Source organism: Mesoplodon bidens (assembly GCF_964165515.1).
Source record: "Mesoplodon bidens genome assembly, chromosome: 3".
NCBI classification, from domain to species: domain Eukaryota; kingdom Metazoa; phylum Chordata; class Mammalia; order Artiodactyla; family Ziphiidae; genus Mesoplodon; species Mesoplodon bidens.
In genome coordinates this window covers 149,304,779-149,323,689 of record NC_138178.1, presented here as the reverse complement: position 1 = coordinate 149,323,689, position 18,911 = coordinate 149,304,779, and the positions used below count along the sequence as shown (strand labels likewise).

At 41.0% G+C, this 18,911-nt stretch overlaps 1 protein-coding gene across 3 annotated transcripts in view; it reads right to left on the bottom strand.

The window, feature by feature from the left end:
* Positions 1-18,911, bottom strand: part of PSEN1 (presenilin 1) — an 88,688-nt gene that overhangs the window by 69,077 nt on the left and 700 nt on the right. Inside the window, exons 2-3 of one of the 3 annotated variants that reach the window (XM_081229775.1) lie at positions 10,744-10,824; positions 10,512-10,651 (exon numbers count right to left, since the gene is read on the bottom strand). In XM_081229775.1, coding sequence (XP_081085901.1) covers positions 10,512-10,598 — 87 coding nt within the window. In that variant the 5' untranslated portion in view covers positions 10,599-10,651; positions 10,744-10,824. The remainder of the gene's footprint in view (positions 1-10,511; positions 10,652-10,743; positions 10,825-18,911) is intronic. The other 2 variants (XM_081229777.1, XM_081229776.1) reach the window with 2 other exon arrangements.

Here is an 18,911-nt window from a genome sequence, read left to right as displayed (position 1 = left end):
GCACAGCAAAGGAAACCATAAACAAGACGAAAAGACAACCCTCAGAATGGGAGAAAATATTTGCAAATGAAGCAACTGACAAAGGATTAATCTCCAGAATTTATAAGCAGCTCATGCAGCTCAATAACAAAAAAACAAACAACCCAATCCAAAAATGGGCAGAGGACCTAAATAGACATTTCTCCACAGAAGATATACAGACTGCCAACAAACACATGAAAGGATGCTCAACATCTTTACTCATTAGAGAAATGCAAATCAAAACTACAATGAGATATCATCTCACACCAGTCAGAATGGCCATCATCCAAAAATCTAGAAACAATAAATGCTGCAGAGGGTGTGGAAAAAAGGGAACACTCTTGCACTGCTGGTGGGAATGTGAATTGGTACAGCCACTATGGAGAACGGTATGGAGGTTCCTTAAAAAACTACAAATAGAACTACCTTATGACCTAGCAATCCCACTACTGCGCATATACCCTGAGAAAACCATAACTCAATAAGAGTCATGTACCAAAATGTTCATAGCAGCCCTATTTACAATAGCCCGGAGATGGAAACAACCTAAGTGTCCATCATCGGATGAATGGGTAAAGAAGATGTGGCACATATATACAATGGAATATTACTCAGCCATAAAAAGAAATGAAATTGAGCTATTTGTAATGAGGTGGATGGACCTAGAGTCTGTCATACAGAGTGAAGTAAGTCAGAAAGAGAAAGACAAATACTGTATGCTGACACATATATATGGAATTTAAGAAAAAAAAATGTCATGAAGAACATAGGGGTAAGACACAGACCTACTAGAGAATGGACTTGAGGATATGGGGAGGGGGAAGGGTAAGCTGTGACAAAGCGAAAGAGCGGCATGGACATATATACACTACCAAACGTAAGGTAGATAGCTAGTGGGAAGCAGCCGCATAGCACAGGGAGATCAGCTCAGTGCTTTGTGACTGCCTGGAGGGGTGGGATAGGGAGGGTGGGAGGGAGACGCAAAAGGGAGGGGATATGGGAACATATGTATATGTATAACTGCTTAAATTTGTTATAAAGCAAAAATAAATAAATAAATAAATAAATAAATAAATAAATAAATAAATAAAATGGAGACTGACAAACACAACTGAAGCTTTTATCATGGGCATAATATAAACTCCAATTACCAAGACCCCAGGCTATCATGCTTTTTTAGTTTCTTTTACATCAGCTGCTCTAATTCCCCCACTACTGTTAGTCAGTCATCATGGACACCTTGAATGCTTCTCCCCTTTCCACAGATATTCCCCAGATAGCATATTGTCCTTTTGTGACCTTTCTTTACATTCAAAAAATTTCCCCTTTAAAAATACCTTTCTTTTAAAATTATGAGATAACTATATTATAGAACATGTGGAAAAAAATAAAAGGGGGGCTTCCCTGGTGGCGCAGTGGTTAAGAGTCCGGCTGCCGATGCAGGGGACACGGGTTCGTGCCCTGGTCTGGGAAGATCCCACATGCCGCGGAGCGGCTGGGCCTGTGAGCCATGGCTGCTGAGCCTGCGCGTCCAGAGCCTGTGCTCCGCAACGGGAGAGGCCACAGCAGTGAGAGGCCCGCGTACCGCAATCAATCAATCAAGCAATCAATCAATAAAAGGGGAAAATCACCAAAATCACCCATCTTTTCCTTGTCAGACTTTTCTGGTAGGGGTGTAAAATGATAACTGGAACAGTTGAACATTAGCTGGACTACATAGCAGTTTCCAGTATAGTTTACTTCAGTTCAGTCTGTCTTTATAGGATATGGAAAAGTATTTTTTGTATTCAGGGCTGTTGAATATCTTTCTTAATCTGTTTTTAATTGAAAAAAACCCAAATAATTTTCATTTTTAAAAGGAAAGGATAATTCACCTACTTAAAACATTTAAGCTAGGCACCATCAACAAACTGAAGCCACAGATGGGAGAAAATATTTGAAAAGCATGTAGCTAACATGAGATTAGCATCCCTCCTCCCTCCAAAAATATACTTCTACAAAATTAGTAATAAAAAGACAAATAACCAATTGAAAAATGGGCAAAGATCATGAACAGGCAATTCACAAAAGAAGAAATGCAAATGGCCAATAAGAAAAAAAAAAAAGCTCAACTTTATTAGAAATTTGGGAAATACAATTAAAATAACATAAGATAACATTTTAAACCCATCCAACCGGGCTTCCCTAGTGGCGCAGTGGTTAAGAATCCACCTGCCAATGCTAGGGGACACCGGTTCAAGCCCTGGTCTGGGAAGATCCCACTTGCCGTGGAACAACTAAACCTGTGCACCACAACTACTGAGCCTGAACTCTAGAGCCTATGAGCCACAACTACTAAGCCCACGTGCCACAACTACTGAAGCCTGCATGCCTAGAGCCCGTGCTCTGCAATGAGAAGCCACCGCAATAAGCTGTGCACCTCAACAGAGAGTAGCCCCCACCCTCTGCAACTTGAAAAAGCCCACATGCAGCAACGAAGACCCAACGCAGCCAAAAATAAATAAATAAACACATAAATAAATTTATTAAAAAAAAACCCATCCAACCAACACATAATAAGTCAGACAATATCAAGAACTGGCAAGGATGTAAAAGAATGCAAACAGCCATACATTCTTGATGTGTAACCACTTTGGAGAGCATACTGGCAATCTCAAATATAGTTTAAGATCATTATACCCAATCGCAGCAATGATCCTTGAGAAACTCACACATGTGCAGAAGGATTCATGAATTAGAATGTCACTGTAACACTGTCGGTTACTGTGAAAATTGGAAACTACCAAATATTTATAAACAGCAGAATAGATCATTTTAATATATTCACCAAATAAAATGAATGAACTAGAGATACAGGCACCTATATATAAATTCCCAAAACATGTGTCTTCTGCAGCATACACCTACATATATAAATTTCAAAAAATGCGGGAAGGGCTTCCCTGGTGGCACAGTGGTTAAGAATCTGCCTGCCAATGCAGGGGACACAGGTTCAAGCCCTGGTCTGGGAAGATCCCACATGCCACGGAGCAACTAAGCCCGTGCACCACAACTGCTGAGCCTGCGCTCTAGAGCCCGCGAGCCACAGCTACTGAGCCCGCGTGCTATAACTACTGAAGCCTGCACGTCTACAGCCCGTGCTCTACAAGAAGAGAAGCCACCAAAACGAGAAGTCAGCACACCGCAATGAAGGGTAGCCCCTCCTCGCCACAACTAGAGAAAGCCCACGTGCAGCACCGAAGACCCAACACAGCCAAAAATAAATTAATTTAAAAAAAGAAGTGGGAACTTTCTTCTACAACTTTTACACACACACACTCTATATAAAGTTTTAAAACATGCAAAGTAATATTATATAATATTCAATGTTGTTTATGTTCCTAAGTATTTATAGTAAGCATGACAAACTCCAAATCCAGGATAGTAACTACTATCCTGGGAGAAGAAGGGGAATGTGGGAGAGATGCTTCAATTTTATCTGTAATTTCTTTTTGTTGTATAACTAGACTATCTTTCTAAATTAAATGCAAAATTTTGTCTTGTTTGGTTACGATTTCATTTAGTGTACAATCAATATATAACAGGAACAGAAAAAACTTAGTAAAAAAAAGTACACACAGCAAATAAGACAATATGTTATACAGTAGAGTTCCCTGTGCTATATATAATTTTATAGCATGGGGAATTCTGCTCAGTATTTTGTAATAACCTAAATGGGAAAAGAATTTGAAAAAGAAGAAATACATGTATATGCATAGCTGAATCACTTTGCCATACACCTGAAACTAACACAACATTGTTAATCAATTATACTCCAATATAAAATAAAAGTTAAAAAAAAAAAGGAAGAAATCAGAATGATGATTGTCTATGGTGGGTAGGAACTGACTATAATGGGCCACAAAAGTACTTTCTGAGGTAATGTAAATGTTTTATAACTCGACTGTCATATTGGTTATACAGGTATACGTATTTTTAAAAATCCATTGAATTATACATTTCAGATCTACATATTTCATTATTTATAAATTTTACCTCAACAACAAAATGATGCAATTAAAAAAAAAGGCAGTATGTTAAAGTTTAATAAAGTTGGGTGGCAGGTACATGGGTGCTCATTAGATTATTTGCCATATTTTCTCTACATGCTTAAAATATTATGTAATAAAAAGTTAAGAAATAAATATTTGGATTAAAGAAGCCCACTATTTTTCAGCTCTCTGACTAATCTCATAAACTTCAAATCCCTTCACTGTGAATGAGATTATCTATAGCAGCCTACAAAAGGAAAACCTATTTTCTGGGCTAAGGCTGCCCTCACTGTATCTGCTAAGGGTTGAAGAATAAAGGCACCGGCAACATTTGACCTTTGGAAAGCGGAAAAATGCTTTAAATGTTATCTTCTACTGAACACTAACAATATATCATGTAACAATACTTGAAGTTACACAAGAAAAGTCATCTAATTGAGTAAGATTTGGTTAATCAGATCCAAAATGGTTTCAATTTCATTATACTTCTTACAGGGTAACTAACTTGATCCTATTTTCTCAGGACTGCCCCAGTTTTAAAACTGAAAGTCTTGCCTTCCAGGAACCTCTCAGGCTCAGGCACACTGGGGCAGCTGGCCACCCTAACTTCTGGTCACAACAAAACTTCTGGAAGAGAATTTATTTAGCGAATCAGCTAATTTTACAGATGGGAAAAATGAGGTACTAAGAAATTAGGTGAATTAAACCAAACTTACACATAGCTACTTCAAATTACAAGTGGATCAAACTTAGTTCTTCCTTCTGAGGAACCTGTTTACATCTCATTCAGCCACAAGCCCTAAATGCCAATTCATCAGTGTTCTTGGGCAATTCTGAATACCCAGTTAACCTCTCACTTCTTTCCCAAACTCAAAGCATTGCCCCATGATATGAGTTCAAGACTTGGGATGCTCTTGACCTTGGAGGGAGATACTGAGTAGAGGAAAGGAACAAAGGTTCCACTTCTTTACAGTGATCTTTTTTTTTTTTTTTTTTTTGCGGTACGCGGGCCTCTCACTGTTGTGGCCTCTCCCGTTGCAGAGCACAGGCTCCGGACGCACAGGCTCAGTGGCCATGGCTCACGGGCCCAGCCGCTCCGCGACATGTGGGATCTTCCCGGACCGGGGCACGAACCCGTGTCCCCTGCATCGGCAGGCAGACTCTCAACCACTGTGCCACCAGGGAAACCCCTCTACACTGATCTTTACCTAGTCTGTAGGGAAGATATTCACTCTCCTTCTGGTTTCAGAAATATTTTAAAATGAATTTTCTTTCTGTAATATCTACTATAAAATAGCATGTTTGAGTACTCTAGAATATAGAGTCATACAGATAAGCACCTTACTAGAGTAGCTATTCAAAGGAGAGGAAGACAGAGGAAAAAGGAAAATCTGCTCATTTATGATAAACGTCCCCAAAATGCCAGGCCCTAAAACTACATAATGTTTGTCACAGCACCTAGCACAGAGTCCAACACACTGAAGACATTCAACATGACAGTTTCCTCTCCTGAGTAGTGTGGAAAGATTCACACTTTCCACATCTGTCAATTTCCTTTAAATTCCTCTAAACTAGTCCTGAGCAAATAAAGAAGAAATAAGCCTGATAAGGACTTTTTGTGCCTGAAGAGGCTTGTCTTCGGGTACTTGTATTTAACAACTCCACTATCCAACAGCAGAAATAAAAGAGCTGCTTTCAATTAATCTGAAAAAACAGTCTTCTATGTCCAATTAAAATCTGGACCTACCCCCATTTTTTCATAACCAACCAGAGCATATATTTAAACAATGGCTTCTTTATAGCTAAAAAAATTAACGATGAGATTCTTTTCCTCGTTCTTTGGGGTTTTTTAAAGTACGCTGGTGCAAAATGAATACATAGACTTCGTATTTTTCTTCCCCAGCATTTTTTCATACAATATCTCCTTTCAGTATTACAACATTTTTCTGGGGTATGAGACCGTTGGAAGAACAGAAAAAATACTGGAGCGAGTTTGGGATTAGAAAGCACAGTTTTAAGTTCCAGGTCTGTTATTTAACTTTCTATGTGGCCTTGGACAAGCATTTTAACTGTAAAATGGCAATAATACCTATCCCGTGGTAACTGGAAAATATAAGAATGCATGCATAAGATCTTCATAAGCTGTAGAAGATATTTTTAAGGAGATAAAAGATAAACTCAATTAACATCACATTATCAACAGCAGAGTCAAAAGTAAACAAATAAATTAGGCCTGATTTTCTAGACAATGGTGCCCTAATATATCTGGAAGGTACCACTGAGAACACGACTTGCTAAGACTTGCTAAAATTAGACCATGAACACATGTAATTATCAATAACAATCCTACAGCATTTGTACCTCCTCTAGAGCTACCCTTTTTTCAATTTATCAGTCACTGAAGTGTTAAAAAAAAAAAGGGCAGTAAAAAATACCAGGAAAGCCCCACAAAACCTGAGTATGAGGGATATAAACAATATTACACCAACAGTGGAGAGCTTCCTATGTGCCAAGCACTGTTCTTGGAGGGAAGCAGGTAAGCAAATCATATCTAACTACACAGTATGTTAGGAACACTGGTAAGTGCTACGCACAAGTAAAGCCAAGGAAGGGTACAGGGAGTGCCGGGTGGCAGGGAAGGAAGGCATGGCCTCACTGATAAGGTAACTCAGAAGGTGGCCTGAAGGAACTGAAGAGAGCCAGGGAGAAGAGTGGGAGGAGAACCCAGGGCCCAGAGGAAGCAGTGAGGGAGGGGGAAGATGGTGAGATACAACAGAGGGTGGGGGAAGGGACAGTTTAAACCTCAGAGACTAGATTTTATTCTGAGATGAGATGTCTTTGGAGGGTTTAGGGCAGATGAGTGACATTTAACTTCTTAGCCATGGAATCTTTTGTTCAAAGGGATCCACAGAAGAGCAATATGTAAAACAGATAAAACAGGAGATGCTCTGGTTAAGGAAGGGGCACCCAGAGACCTACGTCAACTGTTCCCACTTTTCCCCTCTCTCCTCTGAAGTAACAGTTTGAAAATGAGTACAAAGTCTGTAGGATCCAAACTTTCACAGCCTGTACCCCAAGAACTTTATAATCCTGCCCAGCCTATCTTTTCAAAAGGCCATTCCTGGGGAACAGCAAAAAGGAGTAAGTCAAGCTGCTGACACACAGCAGAGGAGCACGAGTGCTGTCAGAAAAATCAGTCCTTCGTACCACTGCTTATTAAACACCCGCCCACGCACCAGCTGCGACAGCCCCTCTTCCCTCCCCCAACCCCTCAGGTGTTCTCTTTCAGGGTGTCCCTTGAAATTCATTTTAACTTGATTTCACTTGCTTAAAAATGCTCTAGCAATACAGTGTCATCTGCCTCTGCTGACGTATCTCAGATAGAGTCCCCTGTCAATTGATACGGTAGGAAAATTCTTCCTCCACTAGTGTTATTTCTTCTCTCAGTAATGACTTCCCAGTTTGCTCTATTTAATCCTACGCACCCATCAAAGTTTACTTTGTGAAGCCCTCCTCCCACGTTTTGACCCTGAATTGGAATCCTAAATCTTTGGAGTGTGAAGGGAACTTCCAGGCCACCTAGTGCTCTAGTTCACGGCTCATTCCACGAACTAACCCTCTGCAGATCTGGCTGGTAGTCTTCCAGCCTCCGTAACTGCTTTTAGTGACATGCACACACTAGCCCACAAGGCAGCCTATGCTCTTTCAGACGTAAAGTACTTGTGAGGAAATTTCTTTTTACTGATCCAGAACCTGTTTCCTTCTATCACTGGTTCTGCCCTCTGGTTCTAATAGAGGAAAGTCTGCCCTCTGCCCCCCATCCCCTGCATCCAGCATAGCTTACAGTTGGCCTTGTGGTTTTCCCCATTCTGGCTCCACCTCTAAAAATGCGGCTGATGCCCCAGCCATCTCACAAGCCATCTGTGGACTGCCTTCAACCTGTAATGGTTAGCTAACAGAGTGGCAGGCAGCTCTGGTCTGTGTGTGTAGCAAGTGAAGTGTCTGTGTCCCATGCCACTGACTACACCCCTTCCCTGATTCTCTCCTTGGACCTATCCTAGGACTTCTACCCTTAGCCCTGCATTCATCATTCGGTCAATGAGCACTTACTGAGCACTGTCAAGAACCAGGCTAGGGTCTTCCCTGGTGGCGCAGTGGTTAAGAATCTGCCTGCCAGGCTCCCTGACTTCAGACTATACTACAAAGCTACAGTAATCAAGACAGTATGGTACTGGCACAAAAACAGAAAGATAGATCAATGGAACAGGATAGAAAGCCCAGAGATAAACCCACGCACATATGGTCACCTTATCTTTGATAAAGGAGGCAGGAATGTACAGTGGAGAAAGGACAGTCTCTTCAATAAGTGGTGCTGGGAAAACTGGACAGGGACATGTAAAAGTATGAGATTAGATCACTCCCTAACACCATACACAAAAATAAGCTCAAAATGGATTAAAGACCTAAATGTAAGGCCAGACACTATCAAACTCTTAGAGGAAAACATAGGCAGAACACTCTATGACATAAATCACAGCAAGATCCTTTTTGACCCACCTCCTAGAGAAATGGAAATAAAGACAAGAATAAACACATGGGACCTAATGAAACTTCAAAGCTTTTGCACAGCAAAGGAAACCATAAACAAGACGAAAAGACAACCCTCAGAATGGGAGAAAATATTTGCAAATGAAGCAACTGACAAAGGATTAATCTCCAGAATTTATAAGCAGCTCATGCAGCTCAATAACAAAAAAACAAACAACCCAATCCAAAAATGGGCAGAGGACCTAAATAGACATTTCTCCACAGAAGATATACAGACTGCCAACAAACACATGAAAGGATGCTCAACATCTTTACTCATTAGAGAAATGCAAATCAAAACTACAATGAGATATCATCTCACACCAGTCAGAATGGCCATCATCCAAAAATCTAGAAACAATAAATGCTGCAGAGGGTGTGGAAAAAAGGGAACACTCTTGCACTGCTGGTGGGAATGTGAATTGGTACAGCCACTATGGAGAACGGTATGGAGGTTCCTTAAAAAACTACAAATAGAACTACCTTATGACCTAGCAATCCCACTACTGCGCATATACCCTGAGAAAACCATAACTCAAAAAGAGTCATGTACCAAAATGTTCATAGCAGCCCTATTTACAATAGCCCGGAGATGGAAACAACCTAAGTGTCCATCATCGGATGAATGGGTAAAGAAGATGTGGCACATATATACAATGGAATATTACTCAGCCATAAAAAGAAATGAAATTGAGCTATTTGTAATGAGGTGGATGGACCTAGAGTCTGTCATACAGAGTGAAGTAAGTCAGAAAGAGAAAGACAAATACTATATGCTGACACATATATATGGAATTTAAGAAAAAAAAATGTCATGAAGAACATAGGGGTAAGACAGGAATAAAGACACAGACCTACTAGAGAATGGACTTGAGTATATGGGGAGGGGGAAGGGTAAGCTGTGACAAAGTGAAAGAGCGGCATGGACATATATACACTACCAAACGTAAGGTAGATAGCTAGTGGGAAGCAGCCGCATAGCACAGGGAGATCAGCTCGGTGCTTTGTGACTGCCTGGAGGGGTGGGATAGGGAGGGTGGGAGGGAGACGCAAAAGGGAGGGGATATGGGAACATATGTATATGTATAACTGATTAAATTTGTTATAAAGCAAAAAATAAAAAAAAAAAGAATCCGCCTGCCAATGCAGGGGACATGGGTTTGATCCCTGGTCCGGGAAGACCCCACATGCCACGGAGCAACTAAGCCCGTGTACCACAACTACTGAGCCTGTGCTCTAGAGCCCACACACTACAACTACTGAAGCCCGTGCGCCTTAGAGCCTGTGAGCCACAACTACTGAGCCTGTGCTCCAGAGCCCGTGTGCCGCAACTACTGAAGCCCAGACACCTTGAGCCTGTGTTCCGCAACAAGAGAAGCCACCGCAATGAGAAGCCCGTGCACCGCACGAAGAGTAGCCCCGGCTTGCCACAACCTAGAAAGCCCGTGCGCAGCAAGGAAGACCCAATGCAGCCAAAAATAAATTAAAAAAGAAAAAAAAATTAAGAAAGAAAAATAAATAAAAGAACCAGGCTAGGCATTGAAAAACTAAAAGTAAATAAAATGTACTTAGCTCACAGAAGAATAAGAGCAAGCTAGGTAAAATAATAAATAGCCGGGGAAGTTGGAAAAGGCGTCAGAGGAGGAGGTGATGCCTGAGCCAGGGAGGAACTGTATCAACACCCAAGTCTCATACAGTCTTGTGTCCCCTGCACCAAATGGTACAATGCTTTCCCTTATTTGAAGTTCAGCAAATATGTAAATTTGATGAAGTAGAGAAAGCCTGCTCAGCCCCCTGAGCCTCTCCTGGAGGCGAGGGAGGGTGGTCACTGAATCCAGTCTGAAAGGGCAGTTGTAGAGGTTGACACTGTACCTGGCTACGTACAGTATTGCTCAGGTGGTTGTCCTCGGACATCTGTGCATTCTGGAAGTAGGACAAGGGTGCAGGTAACTCTGTCATTGGAGCAACTGTATAGAAATACTTTTTCACAGAAAACAGAGCCTCTTGGGGTTCTGAAAAGGGAAAAAGAAAACAGTCTTTTGTGCATTACAGTTATACTTTTATTTTGAAACACTTTCATGTGTTACTTTCCCCGAAAACAAACCTTTCTTTCATGTGTTATCCTCCAGGCCAAGCTTTCAAGGACCTCACAGGCTGCTGTCACTTGCAGGCTCCTGGATTAGGTCTGAAATAGGATTTTACTGGGTTACCCAGAGTTGGTCAAATCCTAGTAAATCCATTCACACCAATTAAATACTTATAAGACTAATTTGTAAACCAGTAATGTATTAATTTGCCAGGACCTTCAACTGACAAACTTTTGTCAGCTCAAGATACCTCTTGGTAATGAGTAGATCTACTTGAGAAACCAAATATTTTCAATCACAATGATATCTAATGATTTCAGATCTAGAGCAAAGGGAGCTAAATGATCTTAAAGAATGTTCTCATCAACATCCCTCTTCCAATCCAACCTAATTTACATCACCATAAAATTATCTGTCTAGTGCTTTTAATTTTGCAAAATTGCTTTTTATCATCGCATTTTTTTTCTTTACCACAATGACCCAAGGCAGGGTAAACAGGTAACATATCTATTTTACAAAAGCGAAAGGGGACCCAAGTTGAGTGACTTGCTTAAAAGCACACAACTGGGCAGACCAGGACCAAAATCGCAGACTCCTAACTCCCAGCCTCTACTCTGCATCCTGGCACAGCCTTGCTTACACACATCATTCTGTCTCCCACACTTCAGCCTCCTGGGGGGCCACACTCTCATTTGCCTGTCTACCTGAATTTCCATCAGCCAATTCCTTATGACTTCAACTAACCTTTTCATTGAAAGTCTTCAGAAATATAGAAGGAAAAAATCTGTTTGCATACCTAAGCAGTATTCTAATTCACTTATAGTATCCAAAACATTACCATGTACATATTTACATGAAAGCATTTTGTCAATGTCTTGTTTCATTTTTACTTTTAACTTCAGGATCTTCTACACTCTAAATATTCTACTTTCTTATTCTAATGATTTTTTCATCAAAAACACATAAAGCAACTTTTTCCTCTAGTAAAGGTATTGACTTCCAATTTACCTTTAATGACCTATATTTGGATCATTCAAATCATGACAAATTCTTAATCAAGGTGTGCTTTCGCTTTTATCCTACATGCTTTTTTTTTTTTTTTTTTTTGGCCATGCCATGCGGCATGCAGGATCTTAACTCCTCCACCAGGGATCAAACTCCCGCTCCCTGCAGTGGAAGCGCAGAGTCTTAACCACCAGACCACCAGAGAAGTCCCTATGCTACATGTTTTTAAATACCGAGCCTGGGACTTCCTGGTAACACAGTGGTTAAGACTCTGTGCTCCACAGGGGGCCTGGGTTTGATCCCTGGTCAGGGAACTAGATCCCACATGCATGCTGCAGCTAAGAGTTTGCATGCCACAACTAAAGAGCCAGGTGAGCCGCAACTAAGGAGCCCATCAGCCACAACTAAGGAGCCCGCCTGCTGCAACTAAGACCCAGCAAAACCAAATAAATAGATAAATAAATAAATAAATAAATTTTTAAAAAATAATAAAATAAATAAATACCGTGCCTACCTTTCTCCTCCCCTCCAACTTCAGCCCATAGTTAGCTGGTATGAGATCAGAGGATTGCTAATTAATATTAACTAAACATGATGTACTTATGCAATTCTGTTTTAAATATATAATGTTAATTTGTTTTAAAAATAAAATGAATTAAAATTAAGAATAGATTCAATAGTTACTTTTATGGGGGTTAATCACTGGAAGGGGGTACACAAGAAGCTTCTGGGGGTATTGGTAATGCTTTGTTTCTTGATCTGGGTGCTAGTTACACAGAGGTTTCAGTCTGTGAAAATTCACTGAGTTGTACACCTACGATCTGTGCACATTCCTATGTACTTCAATTTAAAAAGTCAAATAGATTTTTGTGGGTATAAACCTATATTTAGAGTCTGGCAATATGTATGTTAGCTTACCCAAAAGGGAGGTGGATTCCAATAGAACAGTTATATTTTCAAAGTATTGAAAGTAAATATCCTGACCTATGCTTCTATATTTTTAAAAGTTGACTATCTAATTGAAAATTTAACATTAATGTAGCATTAATGATCAGCAACACAGCACATATTATTTCCTTCTCTTTCACAAAAACATTTAGTACAGCACCTACTACCTCAGCTAATGCAGAAATGCCACAGGATGGCAAACAGAAAACGTTGCAACTGGTTACCTCCACTGGCTGCTCTGAAGACTATACCACATCATTTAAAGTACAGCTCTATTACAAAACAACCCTTAGAAATCTCTCACTGATATTCTCATACAATCCCTCAGAAACAAAACCAAGTAAGCAAGACAGTGTTAGCCAAATGAAACAAGCAAAAGGCAAGAAAAGGTGATCAGGCAAAAATAAATAAAAAGTAAATAAATTGTAGTACATTTACAGGTAAAATATGAGCAGAAGAAAAGTGATTGTTCATTCACTAAACAGGAGTTTACTGGCTGTCTACTTATATCAAAACTCAAAGACAGACACTGAGAGGATTTAATTAATTATGTTCACTTTACCCATTTTACAGATGAAAACAACGTGGCACACAGAAGCTCATGAACGTGCCCCAAGTCACATTCAGTAAGCAAAGGAGCAAAGCAAAGGTTCATGTATTACACTACTTTGCGTCTCTATAAAGTTTCATCCCTGCCATCTAGGAGTTTATAACAGTGAGCATTAAGACACACTGAGCTGATTTTTATTACTAGTAAAACTATTGCTTTGACGTAAATGAGACCTTAAAAAAAAAAAAGGAGTAAATGAGATCTTAAACTTCAATAATTGGTCTAACTAGAAATTAAAAACTAGTGCCAGGGCTTTCCTGGTGGCACAGTGGTTGGGAATCCACCTGCCAATTCAGGGGACACGGGTTCGAGCCCTGGTCTGGGATGATCCCACATGCCGCCGAACAACTAAGCCCGTGCGCCACAGCTACTGAGCCTGTGCTCTAGAGCCCGCGAGCCACAACTACTGAGCCCAGGCACCACAACTACTGAAGCCCGTGCTCTACAACAAGGGAAGCCATCACAATGAGAAGCCTGCACATGGCAACGAAGAGTAGCCCCCACTCGCCACAACCAGAGAAAAGCCCGTGTGCAGCAATGAAGACCCAACGCAGCCAAAAATAAAATAAATAAAATAAAATAAATTTATTAAAAAAAAAAACTAGTGCCAAAAGCATTCCCAATATAACAGTCTGGGTACTTCTTTTTTTTTTTTAAAGATAAGCTATAATGAGAATCTGGTCATTTTAATTTAAGTGGTTCCCATTATTAATCTTATGCTTATAGGATCTGTCCAGCTATTAAAAGAAATCACACAAACTGATTATCATACTGGAGCTGTCTCAGATGAATCTTGTAAGAATCATCTATAATACAGTAGTCACTTTAACATATTCCAATACTACAGTCGACCCAGACTGAACCAACTGCAGATCAAAAATATTTGAAAAAAATTCCAAAATTAAGTAAAACTTAATTCGCTTGTGCCAGCAAATAATTACAATAGTATTTACATTGTATTTACAACTATATACATACCATTTCATTGTATTAGGTATTATAAGTAATCTAGAGATGATTTAAAGTATACAGGAAGATGTGTGTAGATTACATGCAAATACTATGCCATTTTATATAAGGGACTTGAGCATCTGAGGATTTTGGTGCCCATGGGGGTGGGGAGTGGTGGAAGTCCTGAAACCACTTCTCCTCCACCCCCACCCCCTCAACCACAAGGGACGACTATATTTAAAAGACACATCTGTATTTACATGTAAAACACTAAGGCTCAGGCAAGGTGAAAGAATTTGTCAGTGAACAATTATGAGGCAAGTAACACCAGTTCCAGAACCCAGATCTTCTGATGCCCAGCCCAGGTGTTTGCCAGTTCAACAGGAGAAAGCTCATGCCTCCACTGATGTGTTGAAGATCACAATGCTGCAGGGTGACTCTCCCTGGAAGAGCTGCTCTTTACATGGAGCTCAGTAGGAAGCAAAGGTAGGCAACAGGGTTAGCTAGGTCTTCAGTCAAGTCTGGTGAACAAACAATCATTGTTGGTACAAAGAAAGGGGCAGGCAAAGCTGGATTTGATTCTGGTCCAGTAACAGCTGAAAACAATTGATGACTGCACGGAGAAAGCCAACGACCCACTGTTCCCGGACCCACTGTTCCCGCAGCGTGGCAAAAGACACCAGTGGACTTTGTAACATTCTTAACAGTGCCCTGAGAGCAAGAAAAGATAGTTGTTGGGAAGTGAGGATCTTTCATGTGACCTGGATTGCATAGGGAGTGGGAGTAGGAATGTAAGTAGATTTCGGTGTTTACTCTCTCTGGCCACCTGCTAAAGATTTTCTGAGACTGATACAGCACAACACTCGAATTCACTGCCATCCATTCCCTTTTTCTCAAGACACTTGCTCAATCAGACAAAAGGAAAAAGAAATCCTTCTCTGATGGGCAACTACAATTTCTTTTTATTATATACAAAGACTAAAAAAAAGCTCCAGGAGAATACAAATAATCTCGAAGTTCAGATGTGCTGAACAGAAAAGTCTGTCTAGCCAGAAAACCTTCTATCCGTCAGCACTTCGAAAAGTATCACAGGAGCAGTGTTTAAAATCCCCAAAAGGAGCTTATTAAAAATTCCATTTAAGGAAACACCAACAGAAAAGTACATTTCTGTCTCTCACTACATCCCAAGGTAGCAATTTTTTTTTTTCCTTTTGGTCATGCCACGCGGCATGTGGGATCTTAGTTCCCTGATCAGGGATCGAACCCGTGCCCCCTGGACTGGAAGTGCAGAGTCTTAACCATTGGACTGCCAGGGAAGTCCATCCAAGGTAACAAATTAAAATAAATAAAAATAACTTGAAATTAATTTAAAACTTCAGGAATACAGCCTAGAAAGACCCTCAGAATTTTAAGAGGCCAGGAGCAAATAATTTCCCCAGCCCTACACGAGGCTTTGTGAAAGTGGTAGGCTCTAAAAAGAGCAAGGATGGTGATACATCCTATTTGGTGATTTTTTTCCCCTCCTTCCTTCCCACTCTACTTCTGTGAACCATCTGTGGTAGATTAGATTATTATTCAGCAAATATTCACTCCCTCCCCCAGCATCCCCAAGGGAGGAATACTTCTCTCCAGTGATGTTGAGCTTGGCTCTGTGACGTGCTTTGGCCTCAAGGTAGGTGCAGTCTATTACCCACTCCAGGCCTTTGGGCACAATCTTATGACTTGTTTTGGTAGATAGGATCTTGGCAGATGTGGCACAGTTAAACTGTGCTCGTGCAGGTGGCCTTGCCTTCTGTACTTCTGCTGTCCCCTCACGAAGAACTTACTTTGGGTAGCCACTGCCCCTTCAGCCTGGGCCCCAGAACAAGACAAGCAAAGCAGAATTGCCTTAGCTGTCCCCTTTAAGCAGAGCGAGAGCTAATGCTCTAAGGCAGCGGTCCACAACCTTTTTTGGCACCAGGGACCGGTTTCGTGGAAGACAACTTTTCCAAGGAGCGGGGGCGGGGGGATGGTTTCAAGATGGTTCAAGCGCATTACATTTATTGTGCACTTCATTTCTATATAATGAAATAATTATACAACTGACCATAATGCAGAGTCAGTGGGAGCCCTGAGCCTGTTTTCCTGCAACTCGATGGTCCCATCTAAGGGTGATGGGAGACAGTGAAACCCAAAGTGTGTTGCTTATCCTTTCGCTTTTTTTTTTTTTTTTTTGCAGTACGCGGGCCTCTCACTGTTGTGGCCTCTCCCGTTGCGGAGCACAGGCTCCGGACGCGCAGGCTCAGCGGCCATGGCTCATGGGCCCAGCCGCTCCGTGGCATGTGGGATCTTCCAGGACCAGGGCACGAACCCGTGTCCCCTGCATCGGCAGGCGGACTCTCAACCACTGCGCAACCAGGGAAGCCCTCCTTTCAGTTTTTTCAGGAGCTTTTGGATTTGAGAATTGTGGATATGGGACCATGGTTCTGTATTACTATAGATTCTCTTCCCCCCCAAATTTAATTTCTACATGGAAGATATAATTACCCTGAGTCATTGTATCAAATTTGTTGTGGAAATGGGTAGAACACAACTAATCTTTAATGAAGAAAATGACTATTCACACCTAATTAATTTGTAAATCATTGACTACACTCAGCAATACTTGCATTCTCTCATTTGCTTTAGATCAACTTAAGGGACTGTACAAGGCATTGTGAAAACCAAACATTAATACCCTTTAATCAACAAACACTTATTGGGTTTCTTCTACATAACCATACACTGTGATAGGTACCAGGGGTGCCAGTGAATCAGATGATGCTTCTGTTCACCTAAGGAGCTTACTGTCTAGAGGGGAAGACAGACGAATATGTTTTTACATTAATTACATGTTGAAATAAAAATATTTTAAATGTATTGGGTTATATAAAATATAGCATTCAAGTTAATTTTACCTATTTCTATCTCAAAAATCTTTGCTCATTAGAAAATGTAAAATTAACCTTTGTAGCTCACATTATGTTTCTAATGGACAGTGCTGCTCTAAAGCTTCAGGTTTTTTTCTCCTACAAACAGGCTTAATACTGAAAATCCCCGACAACCTCTTCCTTCCTGAAGCTTCCCTCCCTTCCTCAGTTTTTATGACACTGCACTATGGAGGTTCTCCTCCCACCACTCATTCCCCTCAGCTGGTTCCTCATCCTCCTCCACCCCCTCATTATAAGTGCTCCTAAGGCTCTGCCTGGGCTTCCTTGTCCCCCCTCTTTCCTTAGGCATCTCCTCCACTGCTCCAACATCAGCTGCTAAGTCGATTTAAGCGGCCCATGTTTACAGCTCCAGGCCTGTCCATGGGATATTTAACTGTTGGCACTTCAAAAGTGAGACTTCCAAACTGTTTCCTCATCATCTTCCTCTCTAGACTAGTTCTTTGCCTCTAACTTCCTTATTTCTGTAATCGTCTCCCCCATTCTCTAAACTTAAAGCCTCCTAGTCAACTTTACACTTTACTCCTTGCGCCTCAATTGGCTGTTACGTCCTCTTCATATTGATATTTTTCCTTTCTAAGCTTCTGCCACCACCAAAGGTCAAATTTTCATTATATCTCATATATATATTATGCAAAAGTCACCTCAAATCTCTTATGCATTCTAGCCCCCACGTACCTAAAGCAAAGTTCTTATCACAAAACTTATGAAAAGCAAAGCTCAAAACACCTTCCAAATCTGCCTGGCACCTATCCCATGAAGGAGAGGCAGTATTAGCGGGCTCTGAAAGGTTTTTCAGAATACATCCAAAAGAAGTCTCTCCCTGCAACCTGATGTAACAGTAGTGGGAGAGCAGGAGCAGAGGCAACCTGGATCTGAGAGAGAAGAGGACCACATTAGCCTGGCTGACAAATGTTATATCCTTCCTGCCAGAATGATTCTCAGAGACCAACTCCAATCCTCCACAGTTCTCCCCAAATGGAAATTCACGCAGCAGTCTAGGACGAGGGGCAGCCATTAACTTAAAATGCAGCACTAGATCATATCCATTCAGAGGAAAGTATGCCCAGAATTGTGGTAACTATCTACCCAAGGACGAGGAGTAGACGAATGGAAAAGCTGATGATCGATGCCGCTTCTATCATCTACTTTACTTTGGGGAAGGCGGGTAGAGGTGAGGGAATCCATCCACTCAATAAATAGGCTCCTTTTCATTATTAAGGGTTTGTTATTAAATGGAGGTGGGAGGGGGTTTAAGTTGGCTGAACCCTGCAAATGAGTTAAGGAGAACTGAAATTGGCTTTTGCAGGTGACTGAAATCAGCCAAATGCAACAGGTTCCAATCTACTTTCCTGTTTTTATCCTCCTTCATAACAGTTATTAAATGTGCACACTGGGTCACTGGACCCTTAGGATCCAGAGGGCCCCTCTTCCTAGTACACCTTCTGATATCATGCCCTCCTCAATTCAACTCCGAGGGTGTAAACCTTTCCACTGTAAAAGATAACGTAAATAACAAGATGCCCTTAACCAGATGTAATCTCTACCTGCCTCAAACTTCAGAGAATACTATGACTTTTACAATGTACTCTGTCATAATTTGCATACTATTCGTATCTCCCATAGTAAACCTTGAACACTTTATTCATCTTGTCCAAAGCAGGCAAGCAACGCTTTTAAAATTATTAAGTTACTTTCCTACAAG